This window comes from Oncorhynchus masou, chromosome 1, assembly GCF_036934945.1.
Source record: "Oncorhynchus masou masou isolate Uvic2021 chromosome 1, UVic_Omas_1.1, whole genome shotgun sequence".
Classification (NCBI taxonomy): Eukaryota; Metazoa; Chordata; class Actinopteri; order Salmoniformes; family Salmonidae; genus Oncorhynchus; species Oncorhynchus masou.
The window spans coordinates 50,011,093-50,034,831 of NC_088212.1; the positions used below are offsets into that span (position 1 = coordinate 50,011,093).

General features: G+C 41.6%; 1 protein-coding gene across 2 annotated transcripts; it reads left to right on the forward strand.

Annotated features, from left to right (window-relative positions):
• The first annotated feature begins 15,690 nt into the window (after window positions 1–15,690).
• Window positions 15,691–23,438, forward strand: rab14 (RAB14, member RAS oncogene family). Of its 2 annotated transcripts, XM_064973999.1 has the most exons (8): window positions 15,691–15,822; window positions 16,677–16,735; window positions 16,957–17,010; window positions 17,438–17,615; window positions 19,873–19,939; window positions 20,050–20,137; window positions 20,258–20,288; window positions 20,397–23,438. In XM_064973999.1, the coding sequence occupies exons 2-8, from the start codon at window positions 16,684–16,686 to the stop codon at window positions 20,572–20,574; spliced, it is 648 nt and encodes a 215-aa protein (XP_064830071.1). In that variant the 5' UTR covers window positions 15,691–15,822; window positions 16,677–16,683; the 3' UTR covers window positions 20,575–23,438. The 2 variants fall into 2 exon arrangements, with proteins under 2 accessions (XP_064830071.1, XP_064830080.1); XM_064974008.1 differs by lacking the exon at window positions 16,677–16,735 and having other exon boundaries at window positions 16,995–17,010.
• Window positions 23,439–23,739: the final 301 nt, after the last annotated feature.

The following is a 23,739-nucleotide window of genomic DNA, read 5'->3' on the forward strand; positions in this document are numbered from 1 at the left end:
TACAAAACGGAGCGATTTCTCCTACACAAAGAATCTTTCAGGAAAAACTGAACATTTGCTATGTAACTGAGTCTCCTCATTGAAAACATCCGAAGTTCTTCAAAGGTAAATTATTTTATTTGAATCCTTTTCTGGTTTTTGTGAAAATGTTGCCCGCTAAATGCTACGCTAAATGCTACGCTAGCTAATAAATGCTTGTTTTGCTACGGTTCAAAAGCATATTTTGAAAATCTGAGATGACAGTGTTGTTAAGAAAAGGCTAAGCTTGAGAGCTAGCACATTCATTTCATTTCATTTGCGATTTTCATAAATAGTTAACATTACGTTATGCTAATGAGCTTGAGACTATAACTGGATACAGGTTTTTTTCATAGCCAAACGTGAACAAAACGGAGCGATTTGTCCTACACAAATAATATTTTTTTGAAAAACTGAACATTTGCTATCTAACTGAGAGTCTCCTCATTGAAAACATCTGAAGTTCTTCAAAGGTAAATTATTTTATTTGAATGATTTTCTTGTTTTTGTGAAAATGTTGCTGGCTGAATTCTAGGCTGATAGCTAGCATAGCTATCAACACTCTTACACAAATGCTTGTTTAGCTATGGTTGAAAAGCATATTTTGAAAATCTGAGATGACAGTGTTGTTAACAAAAGTCTCAGCTTGAGAGCAAATATATTTATTTCATTTCATTTGCAATTTTCATGAATAGTTAACGTTGCGTTATGCTAATGAGCTTGAGGCTATAAATAGAATTCCGGATCCGGGATTGCTTGACGCAAGAAGTTAAGTGTATCACAGAATAAGAAATGCTATGCAATAGGTTTTGTTAGGGCTGATGAGTAGATTAACCTGTCTAGGACTGGAACACTCCGCCACAGCCAGTGAAAGTGCAGGGCGCCAAATTCAAAACAACAAAAATCTCATAATTAAGATTCCTCAAGCATACAAGTATTTTACACCATTTTAAAGATAAAATTCTCGTTAATCCAGCCACAGTGTATGATTTCAAAAAGGATTTACAGCAAAAGCACCACAAACAATTGTTAGGTCACCACCAAGCCAAAGAAAAACACAGCCATTTTTCAAGCCAAAGAGAGGAGTCACAAAAAGCAGAAAGAGATAAAAATTAATCACTAACCTTTGATCATCATCAGATGACACTCATAGGACTTCATGTTACACAATACATGTATGTTTTGTTTGATAAAGTTCATATAAAAAAATCTGAGTTTACATTGGCGCGTTACGTTCAGTAGTTCAGTAGTAAGACTCATCTCTTCAGTGGGTCATATGATTGAGTGTAGCCTGGCCCAGGAGTGGGAAGGTGAACGGAAAGGCTCTGGAGCAACGAACCACCCTTGCTGTCTCTGCCTGGCCGGTTCCCCTCTTTCCACTGGGATTCTCTGCCTCTAACCCTATTACAGGGGCTGAGTCACTGGCTTACTGGGGCTCTCTCATGCCGTCCCTGGAAGGGGTGCGTCACCTGAGTGGGTTGATTCACTGATGTGGTCATCCTGTCTGGGTTGGCACCCCCCCTTGGGTTGTGCCATGGCGGAGATCTTTGCGGGCTATACTCAGCTTTGTCTCAGGATGTTAAGTTGGTGGTTGAAGATATCCCTCTAGTGGTGTGGGGGCTGTGCTTTGGCAAAGTGGGTGGGGTTATATCCTTCCTGTTTGGCCCTGTCCGGGGGTGTCCTCGGATGGGGCCACAGTGTCTCCTGACCCCTCCTGTCTCAGCCTCCAGTATTTATGCTGCAGTAGTTTGTGTCGGGGGGCTGGGGTCAGTTTGTTATATCTGGAGTACTTCTCCTGTCCAATTTGGTGTCCTGTGTGAATCTAAGTGTGTGTTCTCTAATTCTCTTCTTCTCTCTCTCGGAGGACCTGAGCCCTAGGACCATGCCCCAGGACTACCTGACATGACTCCTTGCTGTCCCCAGTCCACCTGGCCGTGCTGCTGCTCCAGTTTCAACTGTTCTGCCTTATTATTATTCGACCATGCTGGTCATTTATGAACATCTTGGCCATGTTCTGTTATAATCTCTACCTGAGCCCTAGGACACAGCCAGAAGAGGACTGGCCACCCCACATAGCCTGGTTCCTCTCTAGGTTTCTTCCTAGGTTTTGGCCTTTCTAGGGAGTTTTTCCTAACCACCGTGCTTCTACACCTGCATTGCTTGCTGTTTGGGGTTTTAGGCTGGGTTTCTGTACAGCACTTTGAGATATAAGCTGATGTACGAAGGGCTATATAAATAAATTTGATTTGAGTAGTTCTAAAACATGCGGTGATTGTGCAGAGAGCCACATCAAATTACAGAAATACTCATAATAAACATGGATAAAGATACGACTATTATACATGGAACTTTATAGATACACTTCTCCTTAATGCAACCGCTGTGTCAGATTAAAAAAACAACTTTACGGAGAAAGCAAACCATTCAATAATCTGAGTACAGCCTTTAGACAACAAAGCAGCCAAAAAGATACACGCCATATTGGGTAGTCAACATTACTCAGAAATAGCATTGTAAATATTCACTTACCTTTGATGATCTTCATCAGAATGCACTCCCAGGAATCACAGTTCCACCATAAATGTTTGATTTGTTCGATAATGTCCATCAGTTATGTCCAAATATCTTCTTTTGTTAGGGCTTTTGGTAAACAAATCCAAAAGCGCGCTCAGGTGGCGCCGAACGTCGGACGAAAAGTACAAAAAGTTATGTTACAGCCCATAGAAACATGCCAAACTAAGTATGGAATCAATCTTTTGGATGTTTTTAACATGGTGAGTAAATATCAAATGTAGGTTAGTTATACCTTAAAAGCTCAAGTAAAACCTCTTCTGAGTTCCAAAATTACATATGAAATTTAATATAAAAAAATGTACATGGACTTTTGTAAATTCATTGTTATACTCCAAAGTGACTTGCAATAAGTATATAAAAAAACAATATCCTCAATATATTTGTATTTTATTTATTTAACTAGGCAAGTCAGTTAAAAAAAAACATTTTTATTTACAATGGCGGCTTACCAAAAGGCAAAAGGCCTCCTGCGGGGACCGGGGCTGGGATTAAAAATGTAAATATAGAACAAAACACACATCACGACAAGAGAGACACCACAACACTACATAAAGAGAGACCTAAGACAACAACATAAAATGGCAGCAACATATGACAACACATGAAAACACAGCATGGTAGCAAAACCACATGACAACTACATGGTAGCAACGCAACATGGCAGCAGCACAACATGGTACACACATTATTGGGCACAGACAACAGCACAAAGGCAATAAGGTACAGACAACAATACATCACACGAAGCAGCCCCAACTGTCAGTGAGTGTCCATGATTGAGTTTTTGAATGAAGAGATGGAGAAGAAAACTGCCCAGTTTGAGTGTTTGTTGCAGCTTGTTCAAATTGCAAGCTGCAGCGAATTGAAAAGACGAGTGACCCAGGGATGAGTGTGCTTTGGGGGCCTTTAACAGAATGTGACTGGTAGAACAGGTGTTGTTTGTGGAGGATGAGGGCTGCAGTAGGTATCTCAGATAAGGGGGAGTGAGGCTTAAGAGGGTTTTATAAATAAGCATCAACCAGTGGGTCTTGCGACGGGTATACAGAGATGACTGGTTTACAGAGGAGTATAGAGTGCAGTGGTGTCCCAAAGGAGTATTGGTGGCAAATGTGATGGCCGAATGGTAAAGAACATCTATCCGCTTGAGAGCACCCTTACCTGCCGATCTATAAATTGCGTCTCTCCGTAATCTAGCATGTATAGGATGGTCATCTGAATTAGCTTGATCTCCCTCTTTAAGTGAAGGATGCACCGGGACTGCCTTCCAAGCAATGGGAACCTCCCCAGAGAGGAGAGACAGGTTAAAAAGAACAAAGTATTCCCACCAGATAAAGTATTTCCACCTCAGTGGTCAAAAGTAAATAAAGACGAAAGAAAATGATAGAACCTAATTAGAGTCTGGGACAAACTGAACATATGCATAGGTCATAACATTAATAGTGTGAGAAGCAAAACAAAAAAAACACAGTTTACATAACTTATGTTAGCCTAACACCAATATCACACTATCACCAATAGCAACAAGTGTCACATCAAAAGTGACAGGCTCGTGGTGCTGAAAGGACAGCGACCGTAAAAGCCAATTTATGCTTGATCCACGCATCTGTCACGCATTGCTGTGCACCTCTGAAATTTTGTAACAATGCAGAGGCCTCCGTTTAGCTCGGTATAGCTCTGCATTGACATGATTGGTTGAGAATAGGTGGAGGCGGTACATCCTGTATTAACACAAACTCATTTCCTTCAGAACAAACATGGAGAAATTTGACGAAAGGCTATCAGAAGAAGGTTGCAAATATAAACATCTTTATGATGCCACGTGTAGGGATTTCAAAGACAATAGTTTAGTTTCAACACCTGAAAAGAGATCAGGGAGGTAATGGGGATGGAAGGGGAAGCTTGTTACAAGAAGTGGAGGCAGTTGGTTAAGATTTGTTTTAAATTAAGGGTCGAAGTGGAGATGCAGGTGGGATAACGGTGCCGCCTTTTTACTCCATGCTATCATGGCTGAGCTCCTATGTCAATCACCGGGGAACCGACTCCAACATATCAGAAGAGGTAAGGTCTTTTTGTTTAGCAAGCCACTCGTAATTAGCTGGCTAACTATAGAGATTAGCCCTGAATGTCACGCCCTGACCTTAGTTATCTTGTTATGGCTGCATCCCTTGTTCTCAATTTCCACCTGAAGACATACCCTAATCTAACTGCCTGTAGCTCAGCCCCAGAGGCAATGATATGCATATTCTTGGTATCATTTGAATGGAAACATTCTGAAGTTTGTGGAAATGTTAATTGAATGTAAGAGAATATAACACAGTAGATCTGGTGGAAGAAAAGAGAAAGAAAGAGCATACGTTTTCAGTTTATTGTTGTAGCATCATCTTTCACATGTACTAGAATATCCACACAGTCAGATAGGATGCTGGAGTTAATTGTGATGGATAACACAAGAGGGCAACTGTAGGTGTGCAAAGTTTCAGACTGATAACTTCAGGAGTGGGTGAGCTACATGACATTTAGCATGAAGTCACCCAGGTGTCCCACACAAGTTGCCCAAATGTACCCAAGTGGCCAAATTGGTGAAATGACCTATAACTATATACAACAGTGTAAATAACTATATACAACATATCAAAAACTAATTCTAACACACAAAAAAATATATACAAATATTAGAAAAAAATATTTACCCTTTGGTAGTCCTCTACACAATATTTTGCTGCCTGTGCCATGTCCCATAGCAGTCTCTTTCTGAAGTAAAGCAGAGGCAAACTGCAGGTGATGGGGGACTTCATGCGACACAGCACACAACGACGCCTCCATGCTGTAATGAACTGTGGCATATGAACACCACTGGAGGCAGGAGTAGAGGGGGCAGAGGTAGAGCGGGCAGCTTGGCACCGGGGGTTCCCAGTCGGAGTCGCTATCACTGTGAAAGAAAACATTAAAAAAATGTTTGTATTGTATGAGCCTTTTATCATCCCATAAAATAAACAGATATGTATTGTATAGAGCAGAGGGAACAGTCACTAAGGTGAAGTGCTGTTCCAATCAACTTCGGACATTGTTGTGGGCCTGCCCTCCCCCCAACAGCACCCAATGGCTATTTCATATGGAAATGGAGAGGAGTAGCAGGCACAGTGGCCATGTGTGTGTTTGCTGTTCTACTCCATTCCATTTGAATAATTTTTTTTTGAATATATATATATATATATATATTTATAGTGCCTTGCGAAAGTATTCGGCCCCCTTGAACTTTGCGACCTTTTGCCACATTTCAGGCTTCAAACATAAAGATATAAAACTGTATTTTTTTGTGAAGAATCAACAACAAGTGGGACACAATCATGAAGTGGAATGACATTTATTGGATATTTCAAACTTTTTTAACAAATTCAAAAACTGAAAAATTGGGCGTGCAAAATTATTCAGCCCCCTTAAGTTAATACTTTGTAGCGTCACTTTTTGCTGCGATTACAGCTGTAAGTCGCTTGGGGTATGTCTCTATCAGTTTTGCACATCGAGAGACTGACATTTTTTCCCATTCCTCCTTGCAAAACAGCTCAAGCTCAGTGAGGTTGGATGGAGAGCATTTGTGAACAGCAGTTTTCAGTTTTTTCCACAGATTCTCGATTGGATTCAGGTCTGGACTTTGACTTGGCCATTCTAACACCTGGATATATTTATTTTTGAACCATTCCATTGTAGATTTTGCTTTATGTTTTGGAAGACAAATCTCCGTCATGTCTTGTTATGTCTTGTTGGAAGACAAATCTCCGTCCCAGTCTCAGGTCTTTTGCAGACTACATCAGGTTTTCTTTCAGAATGGTCCTGTATTTGGCTCCATCCATCTTCCCATCAATTTTAACCATCTTCCCTGTCCCTGCTGAAGAAAAGCAGGCCCAAACCATGATGCTGCCACCACCATGTTTGACAGTGGGTATGGTGTGTTCAGGGTGATGAGCTGTGTTGCTTTTACGCCAAACATAACGTTTTGCATTGTTGCTAAAAAGTTCAATTTTGGTTTCATCTGACCAGAGCACCTTCTTCCACATGTTTGGTGTGTCTCCCAGGTGGCTTGTGGCAAACTTTAAACAACACTTTTTATGGATATCTTTAAGAAATTGCTTTCTTCTTGCCACTCTTCCACAAAGGCCAGATTTGTGCAATATACGACTGATTGTTGTCCTATGGACAAAGTCTCCCACCTCAGCTGTAGATTTCTGCAGTTCATCCAGAGTGATCATGGGCCTCTTGGCTGCATCTCTGATCAGTCTTCTCCTTGTATGAGCTGAAAGTTTAGAGGGACGGCCAGGTCTTGGTAGATTTGCAGTGGTCTGATACTCCTTCCATTTCAATATTATCACTTGCACAGTGCTCCTTGGGATGTTTAAAGCTTGGGAAATCTTTTTGTATCCAAATCCGGCTTTAAACTTCTTCACAACAGTATCTCGGACCTGCCTGGTGTGTTCCTTGTTCTTCATGATGCTCTCTGCACTTTTAACGGAGCTCTGAGACTATCACAGTGCAGGTGCATTTATACGGAGACTTGATTACACACAGGTGGATTGTATTTATCATCATTAGTCATTTAGGTCAACATTGGATCATTCAGAGATCCTCACTGAACTTCTGGAGAGAGTTTGCTGCACTGAAAGTAAAGGGGCTGAATAATTTTGCACGCCCAATTTTTCAGTTTTTGATTTGTTAAAAAAGTTTGAAATATCCAATAAATGTCGTTCCACTTCATGATTGTGTCCCACTTGTTGTTGATTCTTCACAAAAAAATACAGTTTTATACCTTTATGTTTGAAGCCTGAAATGTGGCAAAGGTTCGCAAAGTTCAAGGGGGCCGAATACTTTCGCAAGGCACTGTATATATATATACACACAGTGGGGAGAACAAGTATTTGATACACTGCAGATTTGGCAGGTTTTCCTACTTACAAAGCATGTAGAGGTCTGTAATATTTATCATATGTACACTTCAACTGTGAGAGACGGAAACTAAAACAAAAATCCAGAAAATCACATTGTATGATTATTAAGTAATTCATTTCTATTTTATTACAAATAAGTACTTCTTTGCCAGGCATTCCCTTGGCAGCATGAGCCTCTCGGTGGATGCTGCAGTGTACCCAAGTGGCCTCGGGAGAAACCGCTTGCACACGCGTTACCACTCTACTATGCCTCCCTGTCATGGCTTTTGCGCCATCAGTACAGATATCAACATGAACAGCAGCTACGTTTGGATACATACAGACTGTTAGTGGAATTCTCGCGAGAGAGTAATGGTTAATGTGATTAATTATTTGACAAGGCTACCTGTATTTGACCTTGTGTTGTTATTTTGCTGAACACTAGATGGTTTAGTTTTATTTTTGGATGTGAAAAGAGGCTACTCAGGCGCGTACCCCTGTTTGGGAATACCTGCTGTAAACAAACAGTGTCCTTTCAGTGGAACGGGCGATTCCCTGATCCACCTCTACGCAGACGACACCATTCTATATACTTCCGGCCCGTCCTTGGACACTGTGCTATCTAACCTCCAAACGAGCTTCAATGCCATACAACACTCCATCCGTGGCCTCCAACTGCTCTTAAACGCTAGTAAATGCATGCTTTTCAACCGATTGCTGCCTGCACCCGCATGCCCGACTAGCATCACCACCCTGGATGGTTCCGACCTTGAATATGTGGACATCTATAAGTACCTAGGTGTCTGGCTAGACTGTAAACTCTCCTTCCAGACTCATATCAAACATCTCCAATCTAAAATCAAATCAAGAGTCGGCTTTCTATTCCGCAACAAAGCCTCCTTCACTCACGCCGCCAAACTTACCCTAGTAAAACTGACTATCCTACCGATCCTCGACTTCGGCGATGTCATCTACAAAATTGCTTCCAACACTCTACTCAGCAAACTGGATGCAGTTTATCACAGTGCCATCCGTTTTGTCACTAAAGCACCTTATACCACCCACCACAGCGACTTGTATGCTCTAGTCGGCTGGCCCTCGCTACATATTCGTCGCCAGACCCACTGGCTCCAGGTCATCTACAAGTCCATGCTAGGTAAAGCTCCGCCTTATCTCAGTTCACTGGTCACGATGGCAACACCCATCCGTAGCACGCGCTCCAGCAGGGGTATCTCACTGATCATCCCTAAAGCCAACACCTCATTTGGCCGCCTTTCGTTCCAGTACTCTGCTGCCTGTGACTGGAACGAATTGCAAAAATCCCTGAAGTTGGAGACTTTTATCTCCCTCACCAACTTCAAACATCTGCTATCTGAGCAGCTAACCGATCGTTGCAGCTGTACATAGTCTATTGGTAAACAGCCCACCCATTTTCACCTACCTCATCCCCATACTGTTTTTATTTATTTACTTTTCCGCTCTTTTGCACACCAATATCTCTACCTGTACATGACCATCTGATCATTTATCACTCTAGTGTTAATCTGCAAAATTGTAATTATTCGCCTACCTCCTCATGCCTTTTGCACACAATGTATATAGACTCCCCTTTTTTTTCTACTGTGTTATTGACTTGTTAATTGTTTACTCCATGTGTAACTCTGTGTTGTCTGTTCACACTGCTATGCTTTATCTTGGCCAGGTCGCAGTTGCAAATGAGAACTTGTTCTCAACTAGCCTACCTGGTTAAATAAAGGTGAAAAAAAAAAAAAAAAACGTACTAGCGCTTCGCCTGTCTTCCGGACAGTTGCTAGCTTGTTAGCATAACAAATGACTAGCTAGACATTTTACGACTTCGGTGTGTTCGTAAATTCAATCTGGAGTGCCGGAGAGTGCTCAGAGTGCGCTCTGAGTGTTCATAAATTCAGAGCGTTGTCAGATTGTGTATTTATGAACAGACAGTGTTCAGAGCGCACACTGGATGCTTTGGCCAAGGAGTAGGGTTGATCCAAATGTTCTGACTTCACAAAGGCAGTCAAGCACCCAAGCTAACTGGCTAACATGGGCTTGCTAGCAACTTTGACACAAATGAAAGAACACCTCACTCTGACCATTTTACTCACCCTAGCAGAGCTGGTTAGGCTGTTTTCATGTTTTCTAGAGCGTTGATGACTAACTGTGCTGCTGGTAACAATTTATTTACGCTTTTTTGCCAAAGGTTTACTGACACAAGCCATATTCAACTGGTGTTGATCATTTGTAAATTCATCAGTTATTCTACGCTCTGGCACACACAGATGAGAGTGCTCTGAAATTGGAGTAGATAGCCAAAGCGAATAAATGAACACACCCTAACAATGTCCATTGAGAACCACAACGACTATACCACTTAGCGATGCTAAGAATGATGTGAATAATCAAGTCAATAAACATTGGGTAGTTAAGTTAGATAGCATATTGTTAATATACTTGCAAGTTCGATGTACATTATGTCCCTATCTCAAGCTCCCATGCATAGCGTGAAGTGATCTGATGTTCATATAACCTTTGTCAGAAGTTAGTCACTAAATGCTCCTACCAATATCTCTTGTGTGTTAGGTTGGAACCAGTGTGCAGCAGCATCTGGATACCATCACCCAAATCAGCCAGCCCTACCTTCTTGCCTTGGGATCCACAAAGAGCAGCATTCACTCCTACTTGTTGTGATCTGCAAGCATACGGTTCCATGCAAGGCTACGGGCCCCACTGGGAACCTTTTACGAACTCTTTCAGCCTCACTTCGTTTTTGGTACGTCATACAGTACTTGCTTGAGTAACTTCTTCACTTTTGTGCAAACAACCATCTATAACATTGATATGGGGGAAACAAATGAGACTGCCTGAGTTAAGAGCAAGAATGTTGCGTTAGTGAAAATCTGCTAAGGAGAAATTATTAAGTGTTTTCTATGCAAGACTGAGCATACAAGTTCAAGCACCTTAACTTCTTGGAACTCCCCATCCCGGATCCGGGATCGTGACTAAAGCCTCAGGCTCATTAGCATAACGCAACGTTAACGATTTCTGAAAATCGCAAATAAAATGAAAATAATGCGTCTGCTCTCAAGCTTAGCCTTTTCTTAACAACACTGTCATCTCAGATTTTCAAAATATGCTTTTGAACCATAGAAATTGACTAATTTGTGTAAGAGTATGCAAAGCTAGCATAGCATTTTGAGTAGCATTTAGCACGCAACATTTTCACAAAAACCAGATAACCAAATAAATAAAATCATTTACCTTTGAAGAGCTTCTGATGTTTTCAATGAGGAGACTCTCAGTTACATACCAAATGCGCAGTTTTTCCTGAAAGCGTCTGTGTGTAGGAGAAATCGTTCCGTTTTCTACATTGCGTCTGGCTACCGAAACGAACCGAAAATTCAGTCACCTACAACGTAAAACCTTTTCTGGATTAACTACATAATATCGACCGAAACATGGCAAACGTTGTTTGGAATCAATCCTCAAGGTGTTTTTTCACATATCTCTTCATTGATATGCAGTTCGTGGAAGCTTGCTTTCCTCTCTGTATCCCATGGAAAAATACTGGCAGCTGTCTTTTGCGCACCAATTTCTGCGCAGGACACCGGGCGGACACCTGGTAAATGTGGTCTCTTATGGTCAATCTTCCAATGATCTGCCTACAAATACGTCACAATGCTGCAGACACCTTGGGGAAACGACAGAAAGGGCAGGCTCATTCCTCTCGCATTCACAGCCATATAAGGAGACAATGGAAAACAGAGCCTCAAAAATCCTGCTCATTTCCTGGATGCCGTCTCATCTTGGTTTTGCCTGAAGCTCACGTTCTAGGGCACGCACAGAAAATATCTTGGTAGTTCTGGACACGTCAGAGTGTTTTCTTTCGAAAGCTATCAATTATATGCATAGTCGAGCATCTTTTTGTGACAAAATATCTTGTTTAAAACGGGAACGTTTTTCATCCAAAAATGAAATAGCGCCCCCAGAGCATCAACAGGTTAAAGTAATTAACGGACTATGTCCAGGGAGAACGCTTCATCTAAAATGTAGTCAGGTGGGATGTTCACATTCCTTTGGTAGCTTTTCTGGTTTTAGAAAGCATTTAAATAATTGCCACATTAGCAGTTCATTTGGTTCAGTCGGTGATGTCAATTTTTTTCAAACCCTCAAAGCACCTTTAACACTTTTAAGGGTAATGCTGTTGGAGAAGTGTTGACTGAAAATGTAGAGTGAGACAGCGATGTCTTCCCCAGACATTATAAATAGGTGTGCGTCTGTAATTTCTGATCTAAAGGCAGCAGGTGTAGGTCAAAGTACAGTTAATTCTGATGTGAATTCCATGGAAGAGTTCATGATATCCAACAGCAAGCTGAAGAAACTGTAATTAAGCATGTTCTGTGTGATGAAGGACAAACTGAAATGTCCAAGAAAGTCGAGGAATGTTTTGAAGGGTTAGAGAATCCTTTCACTGTGCTAAATTCTGAATACAAGAGGTCCACATTCTTTCACAGAGAAGTGGGAAACTGTAGAACCAGTTGAACATGTCATTGGCTCAAGATTTGACACAAGACGAAAAAGACTGGAACATATGACTAGATTGCAGTTCAAGACAAATTTATGTATGTTCCAATATTGTCTACCTTGCAGTCAATATTAAAAAGTCAACATGTTTCAGAGATGTTGCAAAGACGCGATACCAGTGACACAAGACTGTGATATTTGTGATGGATCTTTTATTAAGAGTCACCCTCTGTTCTCAATAGAAAGGCACGCATACAGATTAAATTGTCCTATAATGATTTTGAGGTTGCAAACCCTTTTGGTTCCAAGCGTGGAATTCATAAATTGGGTGCTATATATTTTACTTTTTAAGGAACTTCTCTCATAAATGGAATTCTTGTTTGACTAACATACACCTGTGAGAACTTGTTAGAGGGTGTGGCCCAGTGCAAGTTGAAGTTATTATTTCTTTAGCTGATGGAAAAACATGTAACATCAGCAGAATTAGAGATTTAAGAATACAACGTTTTGATTATGGATTCATGAAAAGAAACAAACCAGTGGCTGTGAATTTATCAGAAGGATCAAATGATTTGGGACTTAATGCAATTTTGTCATGGTGCTTACTGAGAAATATTCTTATTTTGGGGGGATTTGGTACCTTCTACTGACCAGCACTGAGGCCTACTCCTTTTATGACTTCAAATAGTTAACATAATATTTTCTCCTATGTTTATTTAAAACATTTGATTGTGGAGCACCGCAAACTATTTAAACAGTTTCCCCAGAAAACTTTTACCAAAGCACCATTTTCTAATTCATTATCCCCACTGCATCCAGAAAATTTGACCTGTAATTCATAGTTGGGGTATGAAGGTAAGCATAATTAAAAATATATATATATAACTTTTCAAGAACATTTCCATGCATACAAAGTAACCAAGTCAAAACATGGTTTTGTTTTCTTTCATGTCGACAACCTGCATTATCATAGATGATTTGATATACAAATGTTGTATAGAATGAATAACACATTTGTTGTCCCATATTGCTTTTCTGGTGAGCATGTCACTTGTGATGTTGACATTGATGTGTAAATGGTTACATTGATTAAAAGGAAAGGTGAGGGCGGGCTGATGTGCATTAACATTGAAATTGATGACATTTACAATAAATGTTGGACATTTATCATGTGGAGTTGTGTTTATTCACATATATTGACACCAAGTTAAGTAATTTGGTAACAGTAACTTTCTGGATAACGCTAGAGAAAAAAGTGTCAATTTTAACACAACTTTGAGTATACTTGACTCTGAAAAGAGTGATTAAATAACACTGGAGAGTATAACTAAACCAGTGTTAAATATTATTACACATTTGTGTGAATTTTAACACCATTTTGAGTCAAATTAACTCTGAAAATGTGACACTACCTGAAGATTAACTTTAACAGTATATAGACTGGGACCAAATGTTATCTGAAACAGAGTTGAATTACTAGTTGAACTACAGGAGTTAAATTAACACAGTATTTTTACTGTGGTAGGAGCAGCGTAAAAGAGGGTAGCCCTATGGCTTGGGGGTAGAAGCTGTTAAGAATCCTTTTGGACCTAGACTTGGTGCTCCGGTACCGCTTTCCATGCGGTAGCAGAGAAAACTAGCTGGAGTCTTTGACATTTTTTTTTTAGGGGGGGGGACAAAGCCTGGTATAAAGCAGGAAGCTTGGCCCCAGTGATGTACTGGGCCAGACGCTCTGTAGTGCCTAGCGGTCGGAGGCCGAGCAGTTGCCATACCAGGCAGTGATGCAACCAGTGGATGCTCTCGATGGTGCAGCTGTAGAACCTTTTGAGGATCTGAGGACCCATGCCAAATCTTTTCAGTCTCCTGAGGGGCAATAGGTTTTGTCGTGCCCACTTCACGACTCTTAGTGTGTTTGGACCATGATAGTTTGTTTTGATGTGGACACCAAGGAACTTGAAGCTCTCAACCTGCTCCACTGCAGCCCCGTCGATGAGAATGGGGGCATGCACGGTCCTCCCTTTCCTGTAGTCCACAATTATCTCCTTTGTCTTGATCACGTTGTGGGAGAAGTTGTTGTCCTGGCACCACACGGCCAGGTCTCTGACCACCTCCATATAGGCTGTCTCGCTGTTGGTGATCAGGCCTACCACTGTTGTGTAATCTGCAAACTTGATGATGGTGTTGGGAGTCGTGCTTGGCCATGCAGTCATGAGTGAACAGGGAGTACAGGATGGGACTGAGCACGCACCCCTGAGGGGCCCCCGTGTTGAGGATCAGCATGGCATTTGTGTTATGTTCATTACCACCTGGGGGTGTCCTGTCAGGAAGTCCAGGATCCAGTTGCACAGGGAGGTGTTTATTGATGAGCTTTGAGGGCACTATGGTGTTGAACGCTGAGCTGTACTCAGTGAATAGCATTCTCACATAGGTGTTTATTTTGTTCAGGTGGGAAAGGGCAGTGTTGACTGCAATAGAGATTGCATCATCTGTGGATCTGTTGGGGCGGTATGCAAATTGGAGTGGGTCTAGGGATTCTTGGATAATGGTGTTGACGTGAGCCATGACCAGCCTTCCAAAGCACTTCATGGCTACAGACGTGAGTGCTACGGTTCGGTAGTCATTTAGGCAGGTTACTTTAGAGTTCTTGGGCACGGGGACTATTGTGGTCTGCTTTAAAACATGTTATTACAGACTCAGTCAGGGACAGGTTGAAAATGTCACTGAAGACACTTGCCAGTTGGTCAGCGCATGCTCGGAGTACACGTCCTGGTAAATCTGACCATAATTCTATCCTGATTCATACTTACAAGCAAAAACTAAAGCAGGAAGCACCAGTGACTCGGTCAGTTAGAAAGTGGTCAGATGAAGCAGATGCTAAGCTACAGAACTGTTTTGCTAGCACAGACTGCAATATGTTCTGGGAATCAGAAGATTGCATTGAGGAGTATTCCACAGTCACTGGCTTCATCAACAAGTGCCTCGATGACGTCGTCCCCACAGTAACTGTATGTACATACCCCAACCAGAAGCTATGGACTACAGGCAACATCCGCACTAAGCTAAAGAGTAGAGCTGCTGCTTTCAAGGAACGGGACTCCAACCCGGAAGCTTATAAAAAATCCTTATAATAAATCAATGTTTTAACACTTCAAGCATTGTTGTTATGGGCTTGTAAGTAAGCATTTCACTGTACGGTTTACACCTGTTGTATTCGGCACATGTGACAAATAAAATTTGATTTGTGCCCCCCTCCTGCCAGGCATTATCCTGCATGTTTTGAGGTTAGGGTGTGTGTCCCAATATCTATAAATGTCATCCCTTTTGCAGTCAAATATTTTTCACAGCAATCCATTTCATAAATGAGAGACAGAGATTTTTTTTTAAAGATGGTTGTGTTTTGTTCTACATTTGGTAGGGGTATCTCAAAAACTGAAGCCATTTTTGAGGATTGGCCACTAGCCTAGGTTAACTTCTTTCAGAGTGAAGTAACTGGTAGCTTTTTAAACGGTCTTTTCAGAGTAGCTTCCCCAACAGTGCCATTTATACACATCATCTCATAATTTACACATCATTGGAAAAACCCCATGGGAAAAAAATGATCACTTCCATATCGGTGCAGCATTAGCTGAGTGTACTCCTGTCCAGTAGGTTGCGGTATACAGCTGAACTTGGTTGCGCTAGCTGTTATTGATGAAGAATTGTGAAAGCCTCTTAAAAGGACCGATTTATCAGATCGCCGGGTTAGACTGCTAGATAAGTATTCAAATACAAGGTAAAACAAAGACATGTATCATGTTTATCTGAAATTGGGGAATTCAAGTTTGGTACCGCTCAACGTTACTTTAAATTAGCTAAATGCGTAACGTTAGCTAGCTAATGCTAACTTGAGCTAACTAGCTAGCAACTGAATGGGAGTTCCCTTTGGCCAACGTTACAATTGCCAAAGTAGAAAGCTAGGTTTTCCCAATTACATTACAGTTTCGTCCTTTTCCTCTGATCTAGCTAGCACCACATTTTCAAAAATCGAATAGGCTTAACTTAGGGTGTGTTCGTAAATTGACTTTTGAGTACCAGAGTGCGCTCTGGGCGTTTTTAAATTCAGAGTGTTGTCAGATTGTCCGTTTGTAAATGAGCGTTCAGAGCGCACACTGGACGCTCTGGCGGAAGAATAGGGTCCGAGTGTTCTAACCTCACAACGGCAGTCAAGCACCCAAACTATCTGAGATAATAGCTCACTCTGACCATTTTACTCACCCTAGCAGTTGGTGGCTGTTGCTGTGCTGTTGGCAACACGTTAATTACGTTTTTATTCAACCGGTGTTGAGCGTTCATAAATTAATCAGGTTTTCTGTGCTCTGGCACACTGACGAGAGTGCTCTGAAATCGGAGTAGATAGCCAAAGTGAATTTGCAATATGTTTATTATGGCATAGGCTAGATGACGAGAAAATGTATTGGTTTGCTAACTAGCTAGCTAACGTTATAGCTAGTTTATGGTTTTCAATTCGAGCTTGACTGTTGTAATGGGCCTCAGGCTGTAGCATGGTTGTTTATAGTTTACATTCTGGTTGGTGTTATTGCTAGCTAGAACGTTTCATTAAAATTGACGTTCCTTTCTTTATTCAAGAGCCGAAATGACTACTGCTCCATACAACTACTCCTACATCTTCAAATACATTATTATTGGTAAGTGGATTCCCATATTTTACATAGCTCACTGAAATGAATCTGAATGTTAGTTGATGTCTCATGAGAATGAGAATACTGCTTAAGTGTACATACTTATCCTCTTTTATAAATGAGCCCAACACAACACTCTTCCCATAAATCTTCAACATCACTGTTTCATATAAGCCTTTGAATAATTGTAAGCGTTGCCTATATTGCTTTGTTTTCTCCCACTACAGGGGATATGGGTGTAGGGAAATCATGCCTGCTTCACCAGTTCACAGAAAAGAAATGTGAGTATGGTCTAAAAAGCAGTGGTGTCTCCTTTATGGAAGATTGTACACAATCATGTTACTGTACCACTGCATGTTTACATAGTTTACTTTCCATTCAAGGTTACATAATCCAGGGATCTATTCATTAATGCACACGAGCAAAACATTTTGCAACAGAATCAAGTGTTTCTTCAGTATCATAATGACCTTTATTTGTCAAGTACATTTACATTAATATACAAAAAGAATACAGGCAAGTCAACATAGTCACCATGAAGAATAGGATTTATTGGACAAGTTGGGATTAGACCCTCCTGTTTACTTTAGTTTGGTTCCTAGTGAATACACCTCTGTTAACAAACCAAGAAATGTGCACTGCACTCAAGATACTCTCTTCAATAGATACTTTTAGTAAGCTAATGGGGCCTATCTGTTTTCCCAACAGTCATGGCAGACTGCCCCCACACTATTGGAGTCGAGTTTGGCACAAGGATAATCGAGGTGAGCGGCCAGAAGATCAAACTGCAGATCTGGGACACTGCGGGACAGGAGCGCTTCAGGGCCGTCACACGCAGCTACTACAGGGGAGCAGCAGGGGCACTCATGGTCTATGACATCACCAGGTAGGCCAGGATCTCAGCTGGGCTTTACTTGAAGTGACTATCAAGGCCAGCACCAGAACTAAGCAGTTGGATGGGCGTTGGATTTCCATAAGGGGACAAAAATGTTTTACGCTAGAACTGCTTTGCTTTGAGGGACCCCCCCCCCCTTCAAGCTAATGAGCAGTCATTCTGATTGCAACATTCTAACAGTGTTATTAATACATTTCATATATGCTATCGCAAATATAATAATTTGGTTGTGTTTATGAAGGTCTTAGGTAACATTAGAATACGATTACATTTTTCCCCCAAATAACACACAACCATATTCATTAGTTTGTTACTGTTGGATATGCATTACATTACCAAAAGTATGTGGACACCTGCTTGTCGAACATCTCATTACAAAATCATGGGCATTAATATGGAGTTGGTCCCTTCCTTTTGCTGCTATAACAGCCTCCATTCAGCCATGAGCATTAGTGAGGTTGGGCGATTAGGCTTGGCTCGCCGTCGTCCTTCCAATTTCTGCCGAAAGGTGTTCGATGGAGTTCAGGTCAGGCCTCTGTGCAGGCCAGTCAAGTTCTTCCACACCAATCTTGACAAACCATTTCTGTATTATCCTCGCTTTGTGTACAGGGGCATTGTCGTTCTGAAACAGGAAAGGGCCTTCCCCAAACTGTTTCCACAAAGTTGGAAACACAGAATTGTCTAGAAAAGGGGTAGACACCCCTGGTCCTGGAGTGAGGCAGGCACTTCATGGTTTTGATTGAACTGACCTGGAAGACCAGGTGTGTTGAATTTAGGCAATCATTGAACTGATCAATTAGCTCAGTTGGTCAAGTGTGGTGCCTAGCTGGAACAAAATCTTGCTGTACCTGCGGCACTTCTGGAACAGGGTTGCCAACCCCTGGTCTAGAATGTCATTGTATGCTGTAGTGTTAAGATTTCTGTTAACTGAAACTAAAGGGCCTAGTACAAACCATGAAAAACAGCCCCAGACCATTAGTCCTCCACCAAACTTTACAGTTGGCACTATGCATTTGGGCAGGTAGCGTTCTCCTGGCATCCACCAATCCCAGATTCGTCTATTGGACTGCCAGATGGTGAAGCGTAATTCATCACTCCAGAGAATGCATTTCCACTGCTCCAGAGTCCAATGGCGGTGAGCTTTGCACCACTCCAGACCACACTTGGCATTGCGCATGGTGATCTTAGGCTTGTGTGCGGCTGCTCGGCCATGGAAACCCATTTCATGAAGCTCCCGACAAACAGTTATTGTGCTGACATTGCTTTGAAAGGCAGTTTGGAACTCTGTAGTGGGTGATGCAACTGAAGACAGACAATTTTTACGTGCTTCAGTCCCGTTCTGTGAGCTTGTGTGGCCTACCACTTCACGGATTAGCCGTTGTTGCTCCTAGATGTTTCCACTTCAAAATAAGAGCACTTACAGTTAACCGGGGCAGCTCTAGCATGGCAGAAATTTGAAGAACTGATTTGTTGGAAAGGTGGCATCCTATGACTGTCCCACATTGAAAGTCTCTGAGCTTTTCAGTAAGGCCATTCTACTGCCAATGTTTGTCTATGGAGATTGCATGGATGTGTGCTCAATTTTATACACCTGTTAGCAACGGGGGTGGGTGAAATAGCCAAATCCATTAATTTGAAGGGGTGTCTACATACTTGTGTGTGTGTATATATATATATATCTATAGTGTATCTGGTGCTGTCTGGACAAAAAGAGTATGACATGCCATAGTATTTTTGTCCAGACAGCATCACATACACGGGCCACACACACTGATAGAGGAATGCTGGTTCGGTTGACTTATGAGATTGATGCGTCTTTCTGTCGGCTCGCGTCCCATTTAAATAAATTATCAATATTTGATTTGGACGGGCAAGGGGATACGGTAGAGCGGACCAGGCGCCTTAAGGCCCGCCCATAACGCTGGCTCTGGCGACTATTACATTGATTATTTATCTAGCCTCACAGATTAAGCCCTGGACTAAAAAGCATGTTTAATGGAGAATGTCAATTTAAAGTGCTTTTTAAATCCAGGCCTATGCAAAATCTGGGTTTCGGCAAACCAGCCCATAAGGTGCCCAGCATTTGAGTGTTGAGAATTAGCATGGATTCAGTAACCCCATTTATCCTTTTGTTCAATTTCCATTGTCTTGTATTCACAATGACTTATCTGGTATTATGTCTTTGTACATTTGAACTGAAATTCTATTATTGTTATGGTTCCAAATGTTCTCTTGTCCTTTCCTGTAGGAGAAGCACATACAACCACCTTAGCAGCTGGCTGACTGATGCTAGAAACCTCACCAACCCTAATACTGTGAGTCAGCCAGCTGGAAATCTGAACTCCTGATCAGACTGTGTCTTTACAAGACAGATGTATATTTCCATGCTGCCATGACAACCCTGGCCCGTGTGCTATCTCCCCAGGTGATCATTCTTATTGGTAACAAGGCAGACTTGGAGGCCCAGCGAGATGTAACCTATGAGGAGGCTAAGCAGTTTGCTGAGGAGAACGGTAAGATTTATCACTGCAGATCTCCATGTACTGTAGATCATGGGAAATCAAAGTTGGAACAATCACTTTCTATTTCCAAAACCTTTCTTATGAACCTAATTCAGTCTTTTGTTTTTGTAGGTCTATTGTTCCTAGAGGCTAGTGCAAAGACGTAAGTTAACACACCCAAATGTGTTCACTTGCATAAAAGAGTGCATTGAAGTTACTAGGGGACTAGTCAGTCTATTGTGCCTGAGTCTGTTGTTTTCCTGTAACCCAGGGGTGAGAATGTGGAGGACGCGTTCCTGGAGGCAGCCAAGAAGATCTACCAGAACATTCAGGACGGAAGCCTGGACCTGAACGCCGCCGAGTCTGGTGTCCAGCACAAGCCTTCCGCCCCGCAGGGCGGACGGCTGACCAGTGAACCGCAGCCTCAGAAGGAAAGCTGCAGCTGCTAATGACCCCACCCACTGACCCTCCAGCTGACCTTTGCCCCCTGTGCCACAGCCTCCCTCTACCACCCAGGAGCCCACATGCCTCCACCAAGGCACTGACATGACAGTCTGGGCCCCAGTAGGCTCTGAGCCAGGGATGGGCATTATACCATTCTCAGCCATCTCCCTCTCATCTCTCTCTTTCTCTCTCTTTCTCTCTGTCTCCCCGTACCTATCTCACACGGCTATGCTGTATGTCCCCATAGCCTACATAACCCAGTGCACCCAGCACCTATGATGAGATGAGCAAGCTTCATGGGTCACACATTGTGATTAGAACACAGCAACAGAGAAATAGGCCTTTGTGGCTGGCTGGCTGCTCTACTGAAGAAAATGCCTTTTTCTATCCACAGAAGAAACCATGATGTGCATAACTATAAATGGAATGATTCATCACTCTTGTGGTGTTTTGAATGTAGTACTGTTTTAATTCAAATTAAATTATTAAGAGTGGTTGCAAAATACTCAGCAAACAGGCACAGATACCAAAGATAATGGATGCATGATTCACTCAACGTGTATGACCATTTACCAAATTGTTCATTCTTTTTAAACGTTTCCGGAGGTTTTATCAGTCTTGGAATACGTTGAATTGACTTTTTGTTCGATATAATTAATATAAAATATTTGTTATTTTTGTACCCATTTATTTTAATGAACATTAGTGGGAAATGATGGGTACAGTATCATGTAGAATATGAGCGTGTGAAAGACCAAATTGTCAAAATTCTTAGGTGCCGCAATGAGAGAGGTCTGACCTGTAGCATGTACTATTGGAAAGTTAGACAGAACACTGGGCGTTGGAGTCCAAGAGAAATCTTTGCACTTTTTGTGACGTGGTCTGGAGGCCGTTTCGGTGGAGATGGAGCTCCAGCAGGGGGGTTTTCACTAGAAACTATACAGGAGCAAACAGGGAGGGACTAATCTAATTGTCCAATGAATACACCCCATCAGTAGAGATTCTGATCAGTGAGACATCTTGGATGCCCACTCCAGCTGTGACTCAAATGGGAGTATTGTATGTGGATCTATGGTGGCTGTGAAAATTGGTCATCCTGCTCAGCCCGTGGCTTTGTATTAGAGGGATATCTCTCCTATGTCCCCTGGGGCACTTTAGTAGGTGAACTGAGGTTGTGAGGTGGTTCAGCAATGCACCTCTCCCTTTGATTGATGTAATCTCAGGGACTTCATCTCACTGCTTGCATCCCAAATTGTACCCATAGGACTCTGGTCAGAAGTCGTGCACTGCATAGGTAATATTGCGGCATTTGGGATGCGACCCTTGATCACACCCCCCATATCATTCTCTCTGTGATTGTTTTTGCCTAATTTAGTGTTAACTTGTTACGCAGACTAATGTAGAACACCGTTCTGTAAATTCAATAGGCTACTATATTAGATTCATAACTCTATTTTGATATATTTTACTGCCTCTCTTCAGATCATATGCACAGATTGTACAAAACATTAGGGACACATTAATATTGAGTTGCACCCGCTTTTGCCCCAGAACAGCCTCACTTTGTTGGGGCATGGACTCTACAATGTGTCAAGCTTTCCACAAGGATGCTAGCCCATGTTGGCTCGATGCTTCCCACAGTTTTGTCAAGTTGGCTGGATGTCCTTTGGTTTTGCACTAATGAATACACCCCAGAGGATAGGAAAGCTCATTCCTCAACCATTTCACAACAATAATCTCCACATTGGGATGACCACACGTGGTGCATTCTGTAGAGAGCTTAAGTTTCTCATGTTTTGTGAAATATATTTTTCTTACTAATCTTTCATTGAAGTCATTCCATATTTACTTTTCCATTTACCTTGACATCACTGATGTACTTGATTTCTTAGTTGTAGAGATGTCGAGCTATGATTCTGAAGTTTTTTTTTTCCCCCAGCAGAGGTGTTAGTGTGTTATGTTCAATCTGTATTTCATGGCCCAGTATCACAACGCAGCAGTGGTGTTCTATTGAAAATGGGCTTAGAAGATACAACTGTAATGCAATTTCTCAAAGCTCGATGCACTGTAAAAAGACTGGTCCAGTCCGCCTTTCACTCAAGTTTTTTGGTGGCATGAAGAGACTGGCTAATATTAGTTGTGGTGCTTTTCCCATGTGGTCTCCTTGGAAGTGTTGAGAAGGATTTAAATTGGTCTCATTAAATGTAGCTCCATCACGTAAGCCTAGTCTCATATTCACAAAGCAGCTGAGTGGGAGAGAATCTAGGATCAGGTCCCAACCTGTCCATGTAGTCTTATTCATTATGATCTAAAAGGCTAAACTAATCCTGGATCCACACTCTTACTCTGATATGCTTGATACATATGGTCCCTGGTCAAAAATCTTACGTGTTGGAATTGGTTCACTGATGGCTAGCCATTTCTGTTTGTAATGATTTTCTTTGATTAATGTAACATTTTTGTCTTGAGCAAATGTACAATTGAGTTTGCATAATGTACTTTCATTATTGAATGACTTTATTTAGATAACCATTATTGTGCATTCTTTATACTCTTGTGAATCTAAGCACAGATGCTCTTGACAAGACCAGATTATAAAAAGTTTCTGTGTAATAATAACTGGCTTTGAAGGACCAGCTCTTTAACCATGGTAAAATATTTATGGATAAACAACTCTTAGTCTCAGTTGAGCTTTCTGTAATTAGATTTTGTTCTGGATTAAGGTCAATCTTGTGTGTGGTAACTAGGGATGTGCATCTTTCCCTTTAAAGATGACTCGGTACGTATCTATACTGAACAAAAAAATAAATGCAACAAGTAAAATGTTGATCCCATGTGCTGAAATAAAAGATCCCAGTAATATTCCATATTCCATTCCATCTCTCAAATTGTGTGCACAAATTTGTTTACATCCCCGTTAGTGAGCTTTTCTCCTTTGCAATGACAGTGACCTGACAGGTGTGGCATATTAAGAAGCTGATAAAACAGCATGATCATTACGTGCACCTTGTCCTGGGGACAATAAAGGCCACTACGATGCCAAAGATGTCTTAAGTTTTGAGGAAGTGTGCAGACATGCTGACTGCAGGAATGTCCACCAGAGCTGTTGTCAGAGAATTGAATGTTAATTTCTCCACTATAAATCGCCTCCAATGTCATTTTAGAGAATT